Below are 23,527 nucleotides of genomic sequence, written 5' to 3' on the forward strand. Positions count from 1 at the left end.
AAAAGGAATGATTACATTTAGATTTGTCTTTCAACATTACTAGCTGGAAAACATATCCGCCTGGTTCCCTATATAAGAGAGGTGATGTATTTGATGTGGTAAAAGAGTAGCAGACTCCTAGTTTCTCCATTCAGAGATACTCCTGATACTACTTTTGACTTGTGCTGTCACCTGTCTCTTTTTCTTAAGGAGAGTTTGTCTCTTTTTCTCAAGGAGAGTATTTCTAAGGTCAAAAACCATACACAGAGATGGGTCTGCATTTTGGAAGTTGAATAGTATCTTCTTCTCCATAGATCCACAAGTCATAAATGAAAGGAGAAAAAATTGAAAAAACAAGCTACTGAGGGAAAAGGTTACCTTTATCAAAGAAGGTACTACTGCAGAGATGTACATGTTGAGCTGGTTTTACAAAGCAGTTCAAGTAGTTTTGCTTTCTAGAACTTTTAGGATTTGCATGCAAGGGATAACTGAATTTCTCTGACAGGTACATGGAAATGCAGTTAATAAGCTAATATCCCTTGTGTCAGAAATGTATTTCTGGAATGTCCGAGGCTAAAAGATATCTTTTTTAATGCAATATTATGAAGGTAGAAAGTCTGGGAACTGATAAAGGAGGTGGGTTTTTTTTTCCTCTGTGCCTTCACCCTATACCACTTCAGGAAACAGTGGGCTTCACCTTAATCCTTGTATGTTCTTTCTTGAAATTTTCAGGATTCCTCTTCGATTGGAACAGTGGCTGGTCCCAGGACAAGTGCAATAATTGGAGATCAGGGAATACCACCGAAGGTCCAGCTCCCCCTCAATATGTAAGCAGACAGCTCATTTCACTCACTGCTTACTCTTTGCTTCCAATCGTGTGCGCGTGTGCATGTGTGTGAAATCTGGAAGCCTGAATCTCAGCTCAGGAGCACTCTGAGACGAGAGACACCACAATTTCTTACATTACTCCATTGAGTTTGAAAAAACAATTTTGAAAAGCAAGACTCCCCTTTCTCTACGAGCCCTTTTAGATTCCTGGTATATTTATTACAGCTGCATGAATCACTGTGAAGCAAACAGAATGCCTCCCAGCTAGGGAAAATCTTCTTCCTTCAGCTAAAGCTCTTATAAAGGTGTAGTCCCGAGCAATCAAACACCTGATACGTTCATCATTAACTAGAAAAAATGACCCAATTACATTTTTTTTTTCAGTACCATAAACACAGGCATCAAGTGAACATTTAAAGTGCAAGAGTATCGTGGGGATAGGAGCTTGTTAAACTGTATGTGGAAGAACAGAAGGTTGACTAGGTACAGAACAAAAATGATAGACTTCATTATAATAAATCTCTCTGAGTCCAGTTGGCTTATTTGGTACCTGTCTAGTAAAGCTACTCAACCCTTTCCTTTGATCACATATGCTTTATATAAGCAGCAGAACTATATAAACACACATACGCGTGAGTACCAGTGTTATGATATGGGTAAAATGATACCTGAATTCAGAAACAAAATCCTAAAGTAACAGGAAAACTGCTTTAAGGAGAATAGGGGAGTTGGAACAGAGCCAAGGTAAAAAATTTTTGCGGTACCAAAGTGAGGTCTGCACACCTGAGAGCACCCGACATCGCCGGCTGCCCCATGGAGAGCTCACATCATCACCCTGTAGCCACCCTGTGGGGCCTGTGTGACATGGAGTGGGGCAAAAAATCATTTCAAACGGTGCTATAATCAGCAGTATTTCTGGTATTTAGATGCTGAATCAGGCCAATTGCCAGCTGGCTGGCAATACCCCTGCCTCTGTGCCTCAGCAAGCCTCCCTGCTCCCTCCCACGCCTCTCCTGTCCTCTCCCCTGAGAAGCATCCTTGTAATCCAGTCTGACATTTTGCATTTGCAAGCCAAACTCCAGCCAAAGAGGAAGCGTTCTCTGAAGGCTGTACCAGACCCAGAGAAGCACAGTCCTAGACAGAGCTATGGGGGTTTTGCATTATAACTGGAGTCACGGGCAGCTCCCCAAAGCCAAGAGTGGGAGATACTTTCTTGCATAGGCGTTTTTTAGGGAACTTTATGCAGATTTGGCTTCCTCTAGCTCATGCTCCCTGTTAGCCTCACTGTTTCACATCGCCCAGAATAATTTCATCTTCCAGGATTTCAGATTGTTGTTCCATCACTTTCATCTTGGCTGTGGAGAGTTGGCTGGTGACATTTTTCACACGGTCCATTGAAAAAGCACTGATCACCTCCGTTGTTGTCCCAGGGTGCCGCTGTGGGTTATCACACACAGCTTTCGTCAGTTTAGCCATATGGAGACGGGCTGGCTCTGGCATGGAGTCCAGGCTGGGCTGTTGTACATCTTCCTTCAGTCTCAGCAAGGATTTTGGTACTCTGTCCTGAGTATGTGCTTATTGGTTATTCAGACTGGAGGCTGAGTTGGGGGAATTTGCATGGAGGAGCAGAAAGAAACCCATAGGAGAGCTGGAGACAGCTGCCAGGCAAAGCAGCCTACGATCCACCTGTCTTAGGGTAATTTTCCTTACACCTTCTTCCAGCATCTCAACCTGTAAATTGCATTATTACATATAGCCCCTTGGGAAAAGGCCCAAGTGAGTATAACAGTCTATAATGCTATCTCCTTGACTCCTGCTTTACCCATAGCTCCTGAATATGAGCCATATTTAAGCATCAATTTAAAAACGCATAGCCAAAACCACTCTTTTTTGCTCCCAGTTCCTAGCACTTTCTGTTATGTCCTAGCAGAGCACTGTGCTGAAGGATTAGCACTGAAGCATGTAACCTTATTTCATGTCAGGGAGATGCATTTTAATGTTCTGCAGTTCGTATGTAGCCTCGTGTTTTCCATCAGGTGAACAACAGACCTGCTCAGGACCACCTGATGATATAGATAATATAGGCTAAAGAAAAGATGTGTGGGATGGTTTCTCCCATCTGTTGACTGATGAAATACAATTTCTGATCGGGTCTTTGTACCCCATGCACATGGTAAATATGGTCAGGCACATCAGCCTAAGGATGCCCCGAGGAGCTGTTACCAAATATTTCATATTCTGCTCATTACTGCTGTTTATTTACTGCCTTCAGAATAAAAATAAGGACATCTACTGGCACCATAAAGAAGTAGAATTAGGAAAACTAACAGGATTTATTCCTCAATCATATTTCCTAGGAGGTAGAAGTAAAAAGCCATGTATCATTTTTATTGGCTGCAAGTCTAAAATCACAATGGTTATAGTTTTCATTATTTCTCGGTTTTGTAACTATGAAGTTGCAACTATAAGGTGGGCAGCAAGACTCCACTCAACCACCCCTGAGCCTAAATGCATTCTGATGCACTTTGTAGTGTAAAGGCACCTTCCACAACTGTTTCCCCATTTGTCCTAAACTCTCTGCACTGCCTGTCAGATGCAGAGCCAAAAAAAAAAAAAAAGCAACAAACAAACAAGAACTCAAGGCACAACCCTGATCAAGAATTACCAGAAATCCCTTTTGCATTTGTGGAAAGGTGACAGTACCAAAAAAAGAATGGTATTTACAAAAGAAATGTTGTTCCGCATGCGATTCTTGCTATCCTATCCAGACTTTCCATTATTCCACAAAGTGTAAGCAATCATTCTTAATTTCCAACAGGGCTCTCTCTAAACAGAAAGAATACCTTTAGGGACTTTAAGTTGTAGTCATTTTCACAACAACAGACACATCCCTGAAGTAGCAGCAGAAGAACAAAAGAAAGATAAAAAGAAAGATTCTAAACAAAGGGAATGAATAAAAGCTATAATTAAATAAATAAAAAGTTCTACGTTTTGGGAACTGCATTACATATTTATGAGTGTGCTTGCATATAAAACACCCAAAGCCAAATCCTACCACTTAGCTTATGTAAGCAAAAATCCTGCTGTAAAATTCATCCTCCGTCACTTGTTGTTTTGCCCACATAATACAAGTGTTACCATAAGGGATTAGAACAGTTCAGTGTGTTGCTTCTAAAACTAGCCAGCACAAATAGCATAGAGGAAGTTGCAAGAAAAGCTGCCTAAAACGTTTGTAAATAGCCTAACCATTAGAAAAGTTTCTTCTGAAAATCCACAGTGGAGGTGGCTCATGCCATGAAGGATGTGAACGTATGCTTTGTCCAGATGTTAGGCTCTGACAAACCTTCCTGTTGGGGTCCTGGTTACTCTGACTGCAACTGCCTTCTCCTTCTGAAATTGCTGCTAAGTTCTCAAGTGATGCTTTGTGGCAGCGTTTGGCTTCAGTTGCACCCTGGGTGAGAAGTGTGTCTCGCTAATCTCTAAATTACCCCTTCCCTTTAATCTCATTAGCTATTCCCACATTGTCTCGGCACCCAGTTGATCTGTCTCTGCCATTCCTTGTTCCTCGTGCTGTAATGATGTCCCTTTTCCACCGCTCTTTCTGAGCAGTGTTTCTGCTCACTTTCTGCTCCGTGGGGCTGGAGTCGAGGTGGGACAGGCGGTGGCTGACGTCAGCTGTGTGCTTTCTTCGTGTGCGACCTCTCCCCGCAGCTACCTGGCCCTGTACGCCTACAAGCCTCAGAAGAACGACGAGCTGGAGCTCCGCAAAGGCGAGATGTACCGGGTCATTGAGAAGTGCCAGGACGGCTGGTTCAAGGGCACGTCCCTGAGGAGCGGCATGTCCGGGGTCTTCCCAGGGAACTACGTGACACCTGTTTCCAGGTGAGGACTGCCGGCCAGGGTGGAGGTGCCTGAGATGGGGTGGGAGGCATCCTGTGGCTGGAGGATGCTGAAAACAAAGTGGCTACGCTTTTAAATCACATTTCCCCTACGGAAGTTTTCCAGTGGCAGCGTTGTTCATTGCAGACTTGGGAAATGCGATTTGTGGGTTGCAGCATCAGAGTCATCCACACTCTCAGACTTGGCCAGTTTTGTTAGAAGATGGCATTCACATCCCCCAGCTTTACAAAGTCTGATGTGGCCAGCTTTCATTATCGCACAGGATCTGTTTGCTAATGATTTTGTGTTGTTATGAAACCACTGGTCATATACCAGTATTAAACAAAGCAAGCAATGCTTGTGGATTGCTTTGCAGTAGCTCCTCGTCTAAATTTTGTTTTTCTGAAATCCAAGTAGACCATTCTGAAATAATCTGCAAGCTGAGGAGAAAGTTCATGAGTGTGTCCCCAGCTATTTTACCCCACTGCTCCTTGCAGGCAAACGTTGCCATGTGTATGCCCATCTCTCCTTTAGAGCCACTCTGGGTTTGCAAACGGAGCTCACCCCTTCTCACCAGCTGTCAGTGCCTCCTCCCACATGCACAGTCCCCACCATCTCTTGCTCCTTTCCAGAGAAAGGCACCCCACCACTCAGAGTGTTGATCTTGAAAAATCAGGTTTGTTCCATCTTCAGTTTATAAGAAGTTTGTAAGATGTGGACTGGGCAAGATCTAAAATTAAGAGCAGATGAGAAGATGATGACTAAGCCTGCTGACAGTCCTAAAAAAAAAAAAAAAAAAAAAAAAAAAAAAGGCATTACTTCATGGGGTCTTCACTGTTCATCAACCTAAATGTATTTACCTGATTTTATAGAGCCCCTTGGCTGCCTTCACTCTGTGCCTCTTCAGCTCTTAATTAGTGAAGAGGTTCGTGCTGAAGTGTTGTTGATCTGAATCAGCAAGACTTTATTAAATGCAGCATGTCACAGCTAGAACAAGACACAGAGACGTGCTAAAGGGCAAAAGTCCTTTCCACAAAACCCAAAAGCAGCTTTATGGTTATATTTATGATCCTGTGAGCTAATTAAGTTCCTGCTTAAATCACCCTCAGTGAGAACAGCAAGAAAAATCTGATAGCAACAAAATCTCCTATTTGCTGCACTTTCAACTTACTTTGTTCCCCTTCATTTTGACAGCAAAGCAGAGGATTAGATTCATACATGTTTTTTTGGCACTCCCTACAGAACCCAAGATACAGAAGTTGACCAGTGAACTAGATGTATAAGCTGCATAATGAAAACACGGTGGGAGAAGGGCAAGACCATCTAGATGGACAGACAGGCACAGGGCAGCAAAGAAGCCACGTCCAACATCTATCCAGCTCTACCGGAGACACAGATACAGTTTCTGTACCTGTCGGTGTGCATGCTTGCCTGAAGGCAGCCCTCAGCGGACTGCTAGGCGTGCTTTTCTGGCAAACCCAGTCTAGCACAGATGGCCAAGACAGCCCCAGCCGAACCTTGCTCCCACCCTGCCAGCTCTTCATGGCAGATGACAGACAGTTGAGATTTCCATCTGGTGGGACTCCTAGCCTTTCTCCACTTGAAGGCTGATGAAAAAAGTTTGAAGAAAAAAAAATAATCAGACCGTTAAAAAATAATAATCTAGGCAAACTCTGTCTGGATTTGATGACACTACAGTGTTGGTTTTCCTCCTATAATTTTCTTTTTGGGGAGAGGGGGCAGAGGGGACTGCTATCTTCTGCACTTGTTATTTCTTTCACTTTTCTGTGCATATCTTCCAGCCTGTCTTTTGGCCTCTTTCTGTCAGAATTTCACTCATTTGTTTCTTCCCCTTTCCATTCTTTTCTTGGAATTGCTCCCCCAGTCTTTCTTGCTCTCTGAATTGCACCAGATTGTTCAGCATACTCCCTCTTTCTGCTCTTCTCCTCTCTCTGTTCTCACACAGCAGTTTGGGGCCACAGTAGTTCTCCCAATCCCACTCTCATATGTTGGTCTTGCCCCTTTTCTGTTATCCCCTCTTCCCTTGCTCACCGCCTACACTGCCTCATTTCCATTTCCTACAGATTTTGTTCTGCATCTTGTCCCCTTTGCTGCCCTCTCCTCAAAGAGGACCTTGGCACACGGAGCAGCCAAGGAGAGGAGGACAGCACAAAATGATCCCTCTGTTTCATAGCATCTCCTACTGGGAGATTACTCAGAAACCTGAGTAAGAAACTCAGCAAGAGCTGCTGAGCAGCAGGCAGTTTTGTCCATTGCTGTCCTCCTGCCCTGGTCAGAGAGTCTCCAGCTCAGTGGTAAGAGGAATGAGACATGCTTTAGGCTGAACTCATTGCATGGCCTCATTCCTCCCCGCTGAGGTCTCTCCCCAGTCACTCAGATGAGACAAGAACTACACATGCAGTTAAAGTGAGCAGCAGAAGAGGGGTCGATTATTGTTTGGATTTCCTTTTCAGCAAGGTCAGCTGCATTCCCTTCCCTTCTGTATTTCCCCAGCAAGGCTACGCTAGGGATGGTTGCACAGGTAGGGTAAGAGCTCAGTCAAGCCAACCCCTGCCAAGTCTTCTGCTTTTCGGTCCCCTTCAAAAGCCACACACAAATTTGCTGCCATCCATCTTTTTTCCCCCTGTGGGGCGGTATGCAGATTCGGTCCTAAGAAAAGATCCCCATGTCTGTTTTAATTGTTAGTCCATTACCGCCTGTAAAATAGCCTCTGGCACACAACATGACATTTGGGCGATGCCCATTTCTTCTGAATTTAGATCAGTGGTTTCACTAGAAACTATTCAGATGGAAGAGGAGCTTAAGGAAATATATATATATATATATATATATATGGGAAAAATTTTCTGTTTTCAGCCTGCACTTCTTCCCATAGGATGAAGGGGTGAAAATGTCCACCAGCATGCTTACTGTGTCCTGTAAGGGTACAAATACTGCGTGTAGCTCTGTTTAATACCCGAGGGGTGTCGTGTTGAGTAACTGGGGGCGCGCATCACCCTGGTGGCTGGGTGTTGGGGTCTCCACAGTGTGCTGATGCCACTCCATCTCCACACAGGGTGCCGGTGGGAGCTGGGCAGTCCAGGGCTGGCGGAGCCGGGGGAGCTCAGGCAGCCAAAGGAGCTCCCGGAGCCATGCACCCCGGTGGGGCCGCTCACACTGCCGCCGCCGCCACGGCTGTCAGGCCGGTCGTTCCCATCACGGCTCCTCAGACGCATCCCCAGCTCCAGGCGGCCTCTCCGCAGCTGAACAACTGCTTGAGGTACTCGGCTCAGCAGCCGGCCGGCCAGGCCCGCAACGCCATGCAGATGGGTACGTATGGCAGCCTCCCCGAGCCGCCCGGCCCCGTAGCTTGCCTTTGCCGGGCTCTCGGTTCAGTCACAGCTCGGTCAATGTGGAATAGGGTACGTTTTATTTGCTCGTAATATTTATGGGCTTCTATTGATCTCTGGGAACCACGTTGTATTTCTCAGATTGTTCTGTTGCTACAGCTGGAATAGATTATAGTGTTTACAAATATTTATACAATTTATCTGAGCGAAAGCAAGCACCCTGCATACTAAGGAGATTAACAGTTCTGAGGCCGGTTGGCATGCTGAAGGAAAAAAATACTGCCCTTATCACAGAGCAAGTAATGTGCGACTTAAAATTAAGAAGCATTTCATTGGGCTTCAGGGATGAAAGGTATTTATTAGGCAGAACGGGACCCGGTGTTAGTGATAAAGCAAGAGATCTGAAAAATACTGCCACCTTTTTTGAAACGGGAATAAGAGCTTCTCACACCAGGGGGGCTCTGTTCTTTCTGGGTTTCCTTTTTGATGTACGGCACAATTTTCTGGAGCACAATTTATTCCCCCTTTCCCTGATGTTAAACAGCTCTGATGTTGAATAAAGTAAAAGCAAATCCTGCGGTGGAACTTCATAGTAAAATTTAAAACATTTTGTTTCTGATATTTTATAGGGACTTGAGCCACGGTGTTTACAAAGGCAGATCAGTAAGGACTGTGACTGCTGAAAACTGAGGTCTCAGACACAAAACAGAGCAGGCCCAGATGAGAAATATACAGTGTTGTAAGTCACGGATTCGTACCTTTTGAAGCCAGAAGGGACCATTATGACCGTCTAATCTCACCTCCTACACAGTCCAGGCCAAAGGCAAAAAATGTAATCAAACACATGTGAATCTGAGTCTCAAACAGGGCAAACTCCTCTGCTCAGCAAACACTGGCAGGACTTTACATGCCGTCCATGCCACGCTGGGGAATAATCTGTTTATCCTCTTTTTGTCTGCTTTAGAGGGCTCCTGTTTTCCCCTAAAGCCACACAGTCAAAAGCCCTGCTGCTCCTGCGGTGCAAAGGCAGAAATGTCCCCCCTTGGGCTAGATGTGCAGGGTGCTAATGGAGAGTGCTTGCTGGAAAGTGGTGTAGGATGTGCCTCTGTGCTGTGTCAGCATGCAAACCTCCGTCAGCCCAGTATTTAGGAGCTCCTGGTGTGTCCTGTGGCCGTGCCAGCAGGCAGATGGGCTGCCCCGAAACCAAGGTGGATTGTTTCACCCCACGCCTTCCATCCACGGTGCTGCTGTGCCATACCTCCAGCAGCTTCCCAGATTTAAGGCTGCTCTTCCAGGTCACTCTGACGTCTCAGAATGCCAAGGAGCCAGCAGGCAGCGTAATCCACAGGCCACGTGGCAGCTCTGAAGCCTCCTATGTGGGACTTCTCCAGCCCTTCCAGAAGGGCTCCACAGTCCTGCAGGACAGGGCAATGCACATTCACTTTCTGAAAAGCCTTCCGAGTGAAGGAAGCTGGCACGGTATTCAAATCACGTTTTCTGTTGGCTTGCAATATGCATGAGTAACAAATCAATTTTGCACAAGGCCACTAATGTAGGAATACACCCAAAATGAAATATGAGTGGTGTAGAACAAAAATAGCCTTCAGTGAACATTGCTAATTAATAGCATGTTTGATGCAGCACAGTCCAGATCCAGAGATCCCAGAGCAAAGGCATACATTATAACAGTAAGCAGATGAAATTACAGAATAAAATGTGAGAGTCCTGCTCACAGTTGATTTTTCTCAGGACATTTATTTTGCTGTTTTCCCTGCTTTTTGTTTCCTTTGTGTCTGGAAACATGGAGGACTATATGAATGTAATATACACAATATAATTATCAAATCAGTCTTCAGCATCCAGGTACATGTAGTGAAATTCCATTACAGTGCTGTTCCTCCAGAATTAGGAAAGACATTCCTCCCTCCAACCAGAGGTACAAAATCTTGACCCTGCAAGCTTAACTATCCCAGAAAAATTAGATTTCTGGCAGCAGAGGTTGTGCATTACACAGGCTCCAAACAGAAAAATTAGTAGAGAATTGCTTCAAGATAAGCAGTGGTGCCCTCTCTAGCTCTCTGGAAATGAATTACACTTCCCAATATATGTTCTTGGTAATCCAGGGAAGAGGAGAAAAGGTAACTAATAGTAAGAGTAGTCTTAAAGGGGTCTATAATAACAACTTTTAGGCCTTTCTTTCATGCTACCCGGTAAAATCACTGCAAGACCAATTAATGATAGTTTGGTTTCTTTTCTATGAGAAAAAGTAAAAACAAAAAGAGATGTTGTGTAGTAAGAGAGTTACTGTGAGAGAGAATCATGTAAACTTTGGAGGTGCTAATCTGATGATCTCTTGCCCATCAAGTTCAGTATCATATGGCATAAGGCTGGGGGATTAAATTCCCTCCTGACTGTAGGAGTGCACAGCTGGTGTAGTAAGTGTGACAAATGGCATGCCTTGTCATTTTAATCCCTGGTAATGGGTGCCATTACTAACCATAGAAACAAACGAAGAAAAAAAAAAAGTGGTTTGAGTTGTTCTGGCATTATTGTTTAGTTATATATTGAGTGAACTCCAGCAATTGCTTTTGGTCCTGTGTAAAAATGTATCCTTCAGATGAATTTGAAGAAAACCACAGATCAGAGTGGGTCAGAAATTTTCCAGAAAAATGCTTCTTGGTCAAAGAAAAGCTGACTTGTCGGAATTAAAGCTTTTTGTCAGGAATGGATGTAGTTCAACCAGACTTCATCCACAAAGCTGTCCTGGCTCAGGCTGCAATGAGAAGGAGAGGGAGAAAGAAAGAGGATAGTCAGCTGCCTAGATCTGTTCTCTGCGTAGAACAGGCAGTGCACTAAGACTGGATGCTGTGCTTTCACGTTCCAGGTAGATGCCCCGACCAGCAGAGGAGGCCATTGAAGAGTGGGTGAATAGCTTGTGCTCAGAAAAATGTTCTAAAGTTCAAATGTTGCACTGGTGCTGAGCTGAACCTGATTATGAAACTTTGAAATTATTTGTGAAATTGGTATTTTCCAGCCAGTCGTACTATTTAATCATTTAAGTCAGGGAATGAGTGTGGACTCAGTTTCTGCTCTGTACATGAAATGGAGTTGTATGTAGCAACCTAAGCAATCGACCAACCTGGAAGTCGAAAGAAACGTCATTGTGGGAATGGACCTAGAGCTTTGTCACACTTTTTGAAACATGAAGCATGCAACAGGCCCCCAGATCCCTGGGGAGGTGACCTCGGCAGTGAGTCGTGGCCACCATTAAAAAGCTGAGCACCAGTTCCTGGTTCCTAGTGGTTATAAGCAGGGCGTGCTCATCAGGGCAAGCAAGGCTAAAAGGCACTTCACAGTCCCCCAGGGACCTCGCTAGCAGAGATGAGGCTGATCTCAGAAATTCTCCAGTGGGTTCCAGCTTAATTTATCTTGCACAGCACAGTGATGTGCTGTTGATCATTTTGTTAAGGCTGAAACAAGAGACCTCCCTTTGTAATTGCCTTCTGCGAGGTCATCTGGGCTAACCCTTTAGGTCCCATGCTACATTGCCCCAGAAAATTTCAGGGAATTAACAACAACATTAGAAGGGGGTCTTGGCGGTTTGGAAAACAGCCCAGCTGGAATAAGATTAGGTATTTAAAAAATGGGGTAGGGTTTTTATTTATTTCTGAGCGTCGAGGTAGGTATCAAGACTGTACCCCTATGGCACCATCAGGGAGGAACAGCCATTTTGGTGTCCGCAGACAGGCCTGTCACAGCCAGGAGGGGGATTTCTAGGATTTCGCCCAAGGCACTTTCGGGCTGAGATATCCTCAGTGAAAGGTAAGCACTGCAGCTCTCCGGCAGCCTCATGGCAGTGACTGCAAGCGAAGGGCTGGGTCTGGCAGCATGGCGGGGAACCAGGTCTCACTTTGCCTTTCCTCCGCAGCTCACCCCCCGGCACCAGCCCCGGAGCGTCCCACCGCCACGGTCTCGCCACTACGGACACCCAGCTCGCCCTCCCGCCTGCCGGCCGCCACCATCCGGCCTCACCCCACCGTCTCCCCGCAGCACGGCCACCAGCCGCCCGCCCCGGGGGCCCGGCCCCTCATCCCCCTCACCTCCGCCGCCGCCGCCATCACGCCGCCCAACGTCAGCGCAGCCCACCTCAATGGCGAGGTGGGTGGCGGGCCCTTGGGTGGCCCTGCCAGCCCCAGCCCTGCCGGCAAGGCTGAAGAGAGGAAGAACGAGAAGGTAAGGGCCGCCATGGAGGGCAAAAGAGGGTTTTCATTACCTGCCATGCTACAGGTTTTTTGCACGCTTCGTCCTTTCCCCACCACTCTGTTCTCGTGTTGCCCACTGGGATGCAAAGCATGGGGAGCTGCTCTCCTCTTGAATTTCGCTGTTTCTTCCAATGACTGGGGTCCAGATCTCACAGATTTGCAGAAAGACATTACAGTAGGGTCTTGGACCTCAAAGCCAGATGGCCAAGTCAAAAGCAGTCTGCCAAATAACGTGGCAAAAGTTATGGCAGGGCGGGTGACACAGACACACTAACGTTGCAATGCATGAGCGGTCAGAGCAGTTTTACCACTCCGCAAATATCTGGGTTTCTTGCAAAATACGTTGCCATGGGACAGTGGAGCAGGGAAAAGGGCCTCAAAAGCAGCTCAAGGCAGGGTCAGCCCTTCAGGAGCCAGCCCTGGCAGCCACATTTCCATCCCTCGTGCACCTGGCTGAGGAAAGTCAGCGTGGAGAGCTGCTCTCCACGCTCCGCCTTTTAGGTTTTGCTTTTACCAAATGTTTACATTGGGTTAACAGCTTCCATTTATCAGCGCTGAGGGTTATCTCCGTGCTGCCTAGCAGAGCCCACTGATTAAATGGCTTGCTGGAAGCAAACTCCTGGTTTGTATATGAGTATGAAGAAGAGATGTGGGGGCTTGCTTTTCCTTTGGATCTGCAAATATTCCTTCCCGTGTGTTCACCAGGCTTTTCCATGGTGACAGGCACATGTAGGGTAAACATTTACTCTGGACGTGGTAACACTGAGGTTACAGATCTCACAAATGATCAGGGTCACAGGCAGCCTCTAGTTTCACAAGATGATGAATATGAGTTTTTAAAGCCCTTATGTAATCCTGTCTTGAATTTTCTGGTTGTCCTTTAGTGAAGGAGGAAAGGCGTAAACTGTTGCCACAGATGTGAAATTTAGGTTCTTGCTTATGAAGAATGACTTCCAAATGTTCATCGAGGGCTTCTGCTACTTCTGCAAGTCAAAGGAAGTGTATAGCGTTCAGCCATGGTGGTAGATTTGCATATAACCTCAGAGCTTTGTGTAGTGGCACATTTAATACTTCCTAAAACTAGCATGCTATTCTGTAGGTCCATATATTTTAATTCATGTGGGACTACACAGCAAAATTTCCTAGGCAAACTTATGTTAAATTCCTACCTAAGATATTGGTTAACCCTTCCCAAACTGTTACAGCTTTAAGTTACTGAATTTGGATGCACGGAAGTAAATTTATGATTTTTTGAGCTACATGGATAAAGGGGAGACACAAGTATTGTACTACATTAATGCAATGAGCATTGCCACAGATTAATACAATACCTGGGAAGTACCAGACAGAAGTGATGCTAAATATTGTCATCTTTGACTGCAGAGTGGTATAAAACTATGCTCAGCTGTGTTGAGCAATATGTTCCTGAATCTCCTCCATGTCGTATTTCACTTTCAATTTAGGAAGATCTGAGTGAATGATGCTTCCTTTCCTTTTAGAAATAGTGACTGATGTTTGGCCAATTAAGTTTTGCTCCTGCTCTCTGCATAATTCAAATCAAACCCAAATATCTCTTTGAAGCTGTTGAGAGGTTGAATAGTGCCAGACAAAAATCTGTGTCACTAATCATAAAGGAAATGTGAGTCAGAACTGGAGCCCTATCTAGAACCAAACTTGGTATTTCCAAAGTGAAGGCTGGTTGGGAAGGTTTTTGGATGAACAGGGAACAGCCATAACACTCAGAAGGAATATCTGTGGAGAGAAGCAATGTCTGTTATTGCTAAATATTGTTAGAAAAATACAGACAGGTTTGAGGGGCAAAAAGCAGAAGCATGGACATAACTAGCAAACTGCCAGATGAGCAAAGATTGGAAGCAGTTTGTCTAAGTTCAGTTTCATTATTATTATCAGTCATGTACTTTGAGATTAAAGGAATAGAGAGGATGTTAGTAAGAGGAGTGGTAATAAGGTCTTCAGCTCTACAGAACACAGGGTGGAAGAAATGCACAGATAATTATCTCCTGAGAAAATGAGATTAGCAAGCAGTATCAGAGGTAAATTGCAACATGCCATAAAATTAACATTGTTGTTGGATTCAATGGGTTTTGGTCATATTATGAATTTTAATCCCATCTTTGTCTTTCCAGTTTCTTTTGTAGGATTCCTTTGTGGATGAGGGCTGAGCAATCAGACTCAGAACAGCTGTTTTGAGAAACATTCTCTTGTTAACAGTGTTTCTTTCACATGCTGATTGTTAGTGTGAGTTCACTGTGGTACAGAGGGAGTTCACATGGCACATAGGAAGAAGTGGTTTACATTCTGGGATGGCCATGCTGAGGATCCACTGGGTTTCATGGTTCTGTTGTAGAGAATATTTCCTGTGAAAGGCTATGGAGACAAACTGCTATTTTTTTTTGCATTTGTCACTTTGGCATAGTCAGATATATTGGTCCTTGGAAATTTTCTCCAGACGGTAAATTTAGAAAGGTTGGTTGGTTCCTTGAAGGCCAGGCTGAGAGATAGTGGGAAAATGTATTTTAGGATATGATCCTCTACCAATTTGTGCTTTATGAGTTCCTGCCTAGATTCCACTCAAGGGTACCAAATGTGGCATCAAGGGGCAGCTGTCGTGATGAGTCTGTATATGCTACTTGGGTAGCTTTTTCCAAGACAGGATTGTTTTTACATTGGGAACATCCTTGTTGAGTGCACTGGTGAGGCAGTCACTGCTAACGCTTTTCCCTGCACAAATATTTAATATGCCAATGACATTTCAGACGTTTCTCTTGGTGTGCAGCAGTCAGATACAGGCACGTTTCAGGATTTCTCTAAAATCAATGGAGTCTGATTCCGATTTTTACTTTTGTAAATAATTCTTGTAAGTAATTTTTGCTCCATGCCAATTTGCACTTGTCAGTGTGCACTTATCCCAGAAGGATCCCAGGACCAGCCTCCTGCCCAGTTAGGGAACAGTTTCAAAGCTGCCATCCTTTGCTGACTGCTGGTGCCAGCTGAGGTAAGACAGAGCAATAGGTAGTGCTTAAGTCCACTGTGCAACTGTGCTTGGAAAGTGCTCAGGCAGCTGAGCAAGCTTAGAAGTAGAGCGCTTGAAAATCAAAGCTGTTGCAGTGCTGCATGGACTCGGCACAGAGCAGCAGGAAAGGCAGCTCACGCAGAGGTAGAGCAGACGCCGCAGGAATAACTAGCTGGGCACTGAATACAGACACGGGAGCATGGCAGAAGTCAAAGAGGGAACATGCTCAGGGCAGCACAGGAGAGAGAAGGGCTTTAGCAGCTGCAGGGAGGTGTAGCAGGGGCAAAGGAGAAGGGATACCAGTGGGGAGGGCAAGGGTGAGGGTGCTGTGTGAAGCCAAAGAGAGGGAACCTGCAATAGGAAAGCTGGAGCATAGGGGCTGGTGTTTAGCTAAATAAGGTGGATGAAGATATAAAGAAGAATTTTCCTTCTGTTTCTTAAATGTTTCCTGCTTGAAGCCAGTTCTTATTCTTTTCCAAGAAGGAGTTTTCCTTCCCCAGAAGGGAAATAATTCCCCTCAAAGGCAGTCTCTTGACTCTTCAAGGTTAGGTACAGGAGTGTCCCCAGAACATTACAAGGGCAAGAAGGAGGTAGAGCAGACAGCGAATGGGGAACACCATATTTCCTTTAGGGGTGTGCAGGGGTGTCGGAGGTCCTTTTCATCTAGTTTCTTTTCGTCTAGTTTCATCATTTGCTAATGATACCGACATGTGCAGCCATCTGAAACTTGGAGAATACAATCCCAGTTCCCAAATCTTCTGAACGTTCAAAAGCAAGGGATGGAGATCTCAGCTGCGAAACGGAAGTGTAACCCTGCGTTTTGGGGGCTTTTTCAAATTGGGAACCCTGCTTTTTCAGTCATGACGAGCACTGTCCGAGTTCAACTGGTATGATTACAGCCGAGAGCTTGTAATTACGGCATGACTACTGCCTTGACCTCGGTCAATTTTTGCAATAATAGTTTCTGCTGTACATAATCTGGGCTGATGCTTAATACCTCAGATAAAACCACTTGTTTGAATGAATTAATGCATTTCTCATTAAATGTGCTCCTCATTACGTTAATCAAATCAAGCAAATCATGCTGGGTGGTTTGACCACTGTAATTAAACTTTCTTTAAAATCCACTCATTTGGCTTTTGATGAGGATTTTGATTAAACTCTTCCAAAATGTCTAGCGCAGTATCTGCTAAAGAGGAAAATAAGAGCTTGCTCTAGTGAACAACCCATTAATTCATCGTGGAGTTACACCAACTCCTTACTGTTTTACCTAGCCAGAGTGTATAGAAATGTTTGAAAATCGGCAATGTAAAATTAAATGTTTCTTATAACTGTGTTGAGAGAAAAAAAAATCCATTTGCAGTTTTAAAATTAGTAACTGTATTCCTGGAATATAGAGAGGAGCTGGATTAGCAAGTCACAGAGAATGGGAAAGTATAGTGGGTTTCTGTTTGCTGATGTTAAGATAGCAAGAGGCACATCTTCAGAAAATGACTTTGAATATGCACCAACAGTTTTGCATGTGAAGATTGAATCAGTAAACGTCTGTCTGTTATTTTTTCTCACTGGTGTCACTCACTTTCTCAAATATCAGCTGTGCTCAAAATAGCTGCATTCCTCAAATGATACAGTCTGTTTGGCTTGATCCTGGTGTAAGGACTCAATTACAAGGTAGAACAAGCCAAGGCCTGTTTTCTGGCCGCGCAAGTGTCCCAGCATGACTTGCATCCACATTTCTAAGCTTTCTTCTCCACCCAAAACAGGGTGACTGCATCCAGGCTGCTTATCGAGAACAGTCCTGGTACGTGGTGTGGCCCATACGCTGCCCTGGGAGAGAGCCAAACCCACAGTGATTAATGGTTGCAGACTGGGGTTTGATCCTCATTCCTGGCCTTGTTTTACGTGCAGTGTAGATGTGACCAGAGAGAATTCCCTCTCCAACGCTCCTCCTTTCTGCCAGTGCCATCCTCTGCCTGCACCAAAGTTGCAACCCACTGCCCCGTCCCACCAGGCAATGCCCGCTCTGGCTCTGCGTAGAGCTGGGGACTAGATCAAAGGCCCTTTGAAAAAATTTGGCTTTGTAAACTCTGAGATGCTCTTTGGCCTTATTTCATGTCAAAGCCGTGTGTTTAAGCTGTCGTCTGGAAAAACTAAAACTGCCTAAAGGATGTGATTTTACATGGTAGTTCACCTTCAGTTTTCATTTATTGTGAGCCTCTGTGTTGCGACTTCTCATATTAACTTGTCCCTGAGTGGAAAGGGTTTGTTATCACTTCATATCTACTAAAGAAATTGAATTCCTTATCCAGAAAATGGAAGATCAGTCTCAAAAGTGAAGTGCTGAGCACTTGCAGGGACTGTGTAGATATAAAATGACATAACAAAAATAGTGGTCACCCTGGGATGAATAAAAGCAGCTTAGGATAGAGTTGATGAAAGTAGATTTTTCAGATACAAAGTCAGTATGACCGGCCCTGAAGTTTTGGAAGAGGAATTCAGTCTTCCTAGTAGATATGAAATGATTTAATATTTTTCACTTTGTAGCCAGTTCACCTAGGAGAGCCCCCTGAGTTGTACAGGTATGAAACAGAATGATAACAGCCAAGTGACAACGTGAAAGCAGAGTGAGACACAGAAGTGAACAAATCGCTCAAGAGCAGAGGAGTCTGGTTCAAATTCTTCGAATAAGTATACTGAAATGTAGGAAGCATCAGGAAGAAGCAACCTTAAAATAATAATGTAAAAATTTTCGTGAAAATGATAATAAGTTCTGTGGAGCTAATTTGTTTGGGTGATCTGTAAGATGTCTGAGTTGATCCCAGAGCCACCACCAGCAACATTTCACCGATCATTTTCAGAGTGCGATTTTTCTGTTGCACGTGTTCCCGTTTGCTCTTCAGAAAGAATTCTTTAATCTGGAATATTTTAGTTCAGTTCTCTAAAGACTTGTGCACAGAATACACACTGTTAATCCATTTCCTTTCAGCAAAGGGGGGGGGGCTGCATTCATCACAAACGCACCACTGCTTCCCATGCTCCAGAAGAACAGATCTTGGCTCTGTGACCAGCAAGTGATTCACCAGAAACTTGGCCAGGGAGTGGAAACCTCTTTTTCTGGTCATGTGAATTTGGGCCACAAAGTTCTGCTTTAGGGCAGAGAGCTCATGCTTCAAATCTCTCCAGCACCTTCTCCTTCATCATTAGAGTTCAATTTGAAAGGACAAAAGCCTGGCAACTCGCTGATGAATATTTCAGGGCTGGCAAATAACCCAGCCAAAAGCATCAGCCCCAGCTGTCAAAACATAGAAAACTTCAGCCTTACTATAAAACAGATTTCTGTTATTTCTGACTGGCTAGGATTCTTTTGCTTAGATCAAGGGCAATAAGCCATTGATCAAAATTTCTTTTTCTTCTTAGCATTTTTGATGTTAGGAAATGCTTTCAAACTCCCCACAGATATTTCCAGCGTTGACTTTGCTGCCAAGCAGCCTCTGAGAGCTCTTCCTCTTCCCTCTCCTCTCCCCCTTCCTCTGCTTATCTGCCTCGTAGCACTGTCACAGGATTTCTGAAGTGGCCGCGGTGGATTTCTCTAGCGCCGTTTCGAGTGGTTCTGTGCTGTGTTCTGTGGCCGTCAGGGGAAGCAGATCCAGGGGAGGCCAGGATGGAGAGTGCTTTAGCTTCAAGAGGAAATTCGCTTCATCTACTTGCTGGACGCGAAGCTGCTTGGGTGCCAAGATGCAGCATTCTGCTGGCACCTGCAGGGACCTAATTTTATAACGCGTAGGACCTGTGGGTTTTTGCTAAATACTCAGCACTGTTTGGGGAAAAGAAGCAACACCGGCAATGGAAAGAGCACGCAAGGGAGCACCGGAGACAGAAGGCTGGAGGCGTCTGCGTGCGCGTGTCTGCGTGCGAGCATCGCGGCACCGGCATCCCCGTGGCAGGGAAACGTGCAGGCTCCGATGGCCAGGCGTGGGAGTGGGTGGCAGGCGCCTCCTTGGCTTAGTCAGGTGAAATGTGGGCACTCTTGTGGTATCGATGGGGGATGTTGACACATCCTGGCTGTTAAGGCGTTGTAGGGGCCGTCTGATGCGAGGGTAGAGGCAGTAGTGTGAAATGAAATAACCTTCCTGTCCCAACTGAAAAGACACCTCTTACTCAGAAGCTGTGGCACTACTGCGTCTTGCACTCAGCTAGAAAGTCCTGCTTCCTCGCCTCCTGTTTGCCCTTTGATAAACTCCTGTTTCCTCATCCCTACCCCAGGCCACACGACGCTTCAGATAAGCAGCCCGCTGCAGGTCATGCCTTCTCCCTGCCCCGTTCCTGAGGAACGTGCCTTGGTCCCTCGTAATGGTGAGCTCCCAGTTCCCATGCGCAGGTTGAAAAATAAGAGTGAGAGTAACGTGACTGTCACTGCCCCATCATTCCCTGAAGGGACACGCAGGGTGAAATCATTCCAGCAGAAAAATAAATAAATAAATAAAAAATTAACAGAAAAAAAACGTCTGCCTTGAAAGCAGTGCAACTCTGCAAACAGTTTGCAGGGCATCAGAGTCGGTGGCATCTTGGCCTCCCACGTGTCCAGGACTCATTTGCTTTCCTCAGTGGCTATCCAACCATGTGCTTACAAGCCAGCAAATCTTAAACAGCCAAGAGGCAACAGAGATTATTCACCGGGATACAAATATCTCAAGTGCTAATACAGTTGTTTTATGGAGACAAAGTTTGAACTTTGATGTGAAAATCGATGGTAATCAATTTCTCAGTGTCCACATTTCTCTTTTTCAGTCGCAGAGGTACTGGTATTTTTCCTTGCCTTGCTCTGTGGTTACTCGTAATAGGTGGGTTAAAATATCTGGGGTCAACACAGAAATACTTCAATAAGCTCTGTTTGAAGAATTACATAAACTAAATGAAATTGCAGTTTCTGTCAAACATCAGTACTGTAGAAACAGTACTTCGTGACAGACAACAAATATCTGCAGCATGCTTCTGTTTTCATCATGTAACTTGAGGGCATAACCAAGTTATAGCAGAGGGATATTTATCTTATTTTGTACATTTTTGTTTATTTTTCATTTCGCAGTAGCAGCAGAAAGATTCACGAGCCCTCAGCTTTTATTGTGCCAAATGGTAAAGCCACTTTAAAGTCAATCTGCTGGGGAGTTTTGTTGGTGGTGGTATTATTTTTTTTTCCGTCTGAATGTCTCAAGCATCAAGTAATTCCCTTCAGACCAAGTCAGGACATGGAGCCAGTGGTTGTCCCTGTTGGTCTAAAGAAAAATGCTCTTATTATGCCCTCTGGAGAAAAGATCATCCCGAGGAATTCAGGAGATACACCATACAGAAGTTGTTTTTCAGACACTATGACTGTGGGATGTTTGGAATGAATTAATTTGGGGTGTCAATCCGTCATCCTTTTATAAAAACAATTAATTATAAAGGCAGAACTCAACACATTGCTTTGCTTTTTTGCATATATTTTGTTTGGTTCACATTGACTGATAAGTTTCTTTAAGCTAAGACTATAGAAGGTAAAATATTCGTTCACATCAGACTGTATTCAGCAGTCTAGCAGCAGACTGGCGTTGGGCTTCATCACCAGATGCCCCAGGGAGAGAAGTAATTTAATGTGAGGCCATGGCCAACTTAATTTACAGTAAAGTAAATTTGCTGTTCTGTGTTTTTTAGTCCCCATTCATGAACAGTTCAGAACTGGCATATTTAAAAATGGAACTAGCTGGCTGTTTTGATGACTTCAGAGATCTCAATTCCCTCCTGTACCACATCATGTTACTCTTCGTGTCTTCAGTTTTGAGACAGGAGAGGGGGGAGGTTGGGCAGGCAGAGCCTATCAACACAGTGGTGCCTGCTGTGGCAAGGGAAATGCATAACCTAGGCTTTGATCAGGACATGAAAGAGAAAACTGGTTTTCCAACTTTTAAATGTTTTTCTGGATAGGTTTTATATCTAAGCCAGATACTTTTGGTTGGCAGGTTTAGACACAACCTGGCCGAGAGATACTGCTGACCAGCAGGGAAAGTGGCACGGGGAAGGTAGGAAGGATCATGGCCCTGCAGGCATGGGATGGGCATCTGTTCACCAGCCATGAGAAAGTCAAACCATGGATGCCTAACTTCTCTTAAAATTGTTCAATTAAGATCACTCTACAACTTCCTTGAGCAATCTGTTCCAGTCCTTCCATATCTCTATTGATAGAAAAATTCTTATTATCCCTCCTAAATCTTCCGTGGTTACAGATGCTTCTTTATGTCCTGTTCTGGAGAAGCAGCTGATAAGCTTTCTCTTCCCATAGTTCCAGTACTAATAGCATGTTCTGCTCTCACAATTTCTCTGCTTCCAGCCTAACTGAGCCCGGTTCCTAGCCTTTCTTCACAGGTACAGTTTTCTGGTCTCTGGTAATACTTTCAGCTCTCCTTTGGACAGTCTTCAGCTTGCTGGGGTCTTAAGGAGTAGTGCCCCAGAATGGAATTCAGCTGAGACCTTGTTAGGGTCAAGTAAGTACTTTCCATGGCTTACATAAAAGATGCTTGTTAATGTGTTTCCAGGTGAATTTTGCCTTTTCCGCAGCAGCATCTCGACTCACTCCGTTTGTTATCTACTGTAACTTCCGTGTCCCTTTCTGCAGAGCTGCTGGCTTGCCAATCACTCCTCATTTTACATCCGTGCATTTGATTTATCCTTCCAAGCAGTTGCACGTCATGCTTGTCTTTCTCAATTTCACCGTGTTGATTTGGGACCATTTCTCCATTTTAGGAAAATTGTTTTGAATTGTTACCCTGTTTGTTCTCTCAGCTGCTGGCAGACACACTCAGCACAGTGCCCACTGCAGGTTTTAGAGCTCTCGCTCAACTACCAAGTAATTAATGAAAAGATTGAATAGCACTAAGCCTAAGACAAGCCCTGTTGGTACCTACTTGAAATGCTCTTCCATTTGACAGAAAATCATTACCTGGAACACATTGCAAAGCAACTGGTAACATCTGGTTATCTGTCTTCAGTCTGACTTCTTGGATGTATGCTGCTGAGTTAAAACAGAGAGAGAGCAAGTCTGGAACGGACCCCTCAAACACACACATTGCTGTCCTAGCAGGAAGAACTTGAAAGGACAAGCTAGTACAAGATACTCATCATATTGTCTGCTCTACTGTGGGAGGACTGTCAGATGCAGCAATAGTAATCATAGTACAAGAACTTGATTGGAAGTCATGAGTGCTTAACTACTGGGCTACCAATTCTGTTATCTTCCTAGGCAGAGACATTCCAATTAGCCATGGTCAAACTGAAGATGAGATGATTCAAAGCCAGTGTTTGCCCATATTGGTTTGCTAAAATGAAAATAAGAAAGGCTGTCAGTCTTTTGGTACACAGCGCCATTTGATCAACCCCTGAGGTCAAGGGGAAATCTTTGTGCACTTTTATCCGACTCGTGTAAAGAGGTTTTCAACTTCATCTGTGGTAGGCAGGCTTGGAGACAGGCTGTTATGACAAAGCTGTCATTTCTGCTCCAGTGCAGTAGTGATTTTATCTTTATATAGTTTCTATCATTTTCAGATATGAGATCTATGCAAGCAACATTTTCAGAGGCTTTTTGAGCTTCTGTGTTGTAATCGACCATTTTGTGCTATTAGTTGGCAGGATCCACCTTTGATTCCAGGTCACGCTGGCCTCTTCTGTACCAGTCAACTAGCTGGTAGAGCAGAGAGGAATATGCTGCGTATCTGCCGTTGTTGCTGGATATTTGTGCAGTAGCCACCTGTGAGAGCATGACCGAGTGTCACAGCCTCATTGTGTAGCACACTCCAGAGGAGCAGCAAATGAGCCATTTGTGTCCAGAGAGTTCATGAGGCTACCGACGTGAGTATGCCTGCAACCCGTGTGAGGTGGCACTCACTGGCTGCACCAGTGAAGTTTTCCTACTGCCAGCTTTGACATAAAACGTTTCCTCAGACCTTTTGGTTTACCCAAATCAGCTGACGCCTGACATTTGAGCTGACGTGTTTTGTCTCACAGTTGGAGTGGGCTGAGGAAATGGAGAACGTTGGTTGGTTTAGGTGGGAAACGTGACAGGTAGCAATTAGTTAAATCAGCGTACCTCAATTGCATTTAATTATATGATCATACCTGTAGGTCATGTGTCAAGGAAGAAAAAGTGGCTAGAACAGACAAAAGAA

General features: G+C 44.7%; 1 protein-coding gene across 2 annotated transcripts in view; it reads left to right on the forward strand.

Annotated features, from left to right (window-relative positions):
• The window catches only part of SH3RF3 (SH3 domain containing ring finger 3), a 238,815-nt gene that overhangs the window by 193,093 nt on the left and 22,195 nt on the right, over positions 1-23,527 (forward strand). For both annotated transcript variants that reach the window (XM_066985177.1, XM_066985186.1), the window contains exons 5-8: positions 712-806; positions 4,519-4,689; positions 7,763-8,016; positions 11,965-12,269. In XM_066985177.1, the coding sequence (XP_066841278.1) occupies positions 712-806; positions 4,519-4,689; positions 7,763-8,016; positions 11,965-12,269 (825 nt within the window). The remainder of the gene's footprint in view (positions 1-711; positions 807-4,518; positions 4,690-7,762; positions 8,017-11,964; positions 12,270-23,527) is intronic.

The sequence above is a fragment of the Anser cygnoides genome, chromosome 1 (genome assembly GCF_040182565.1).
Source record: "Anser cygnoides isolate HZ-2024a breed goose chromosome 1, Taihu_goose_T2T_genome, whole genome shotgun sequence".
NCBI lineage: Eukaryota > Metazoa > Chordata > Aves > Anseriformes > Anatidae > Anser > Anser cygnoides.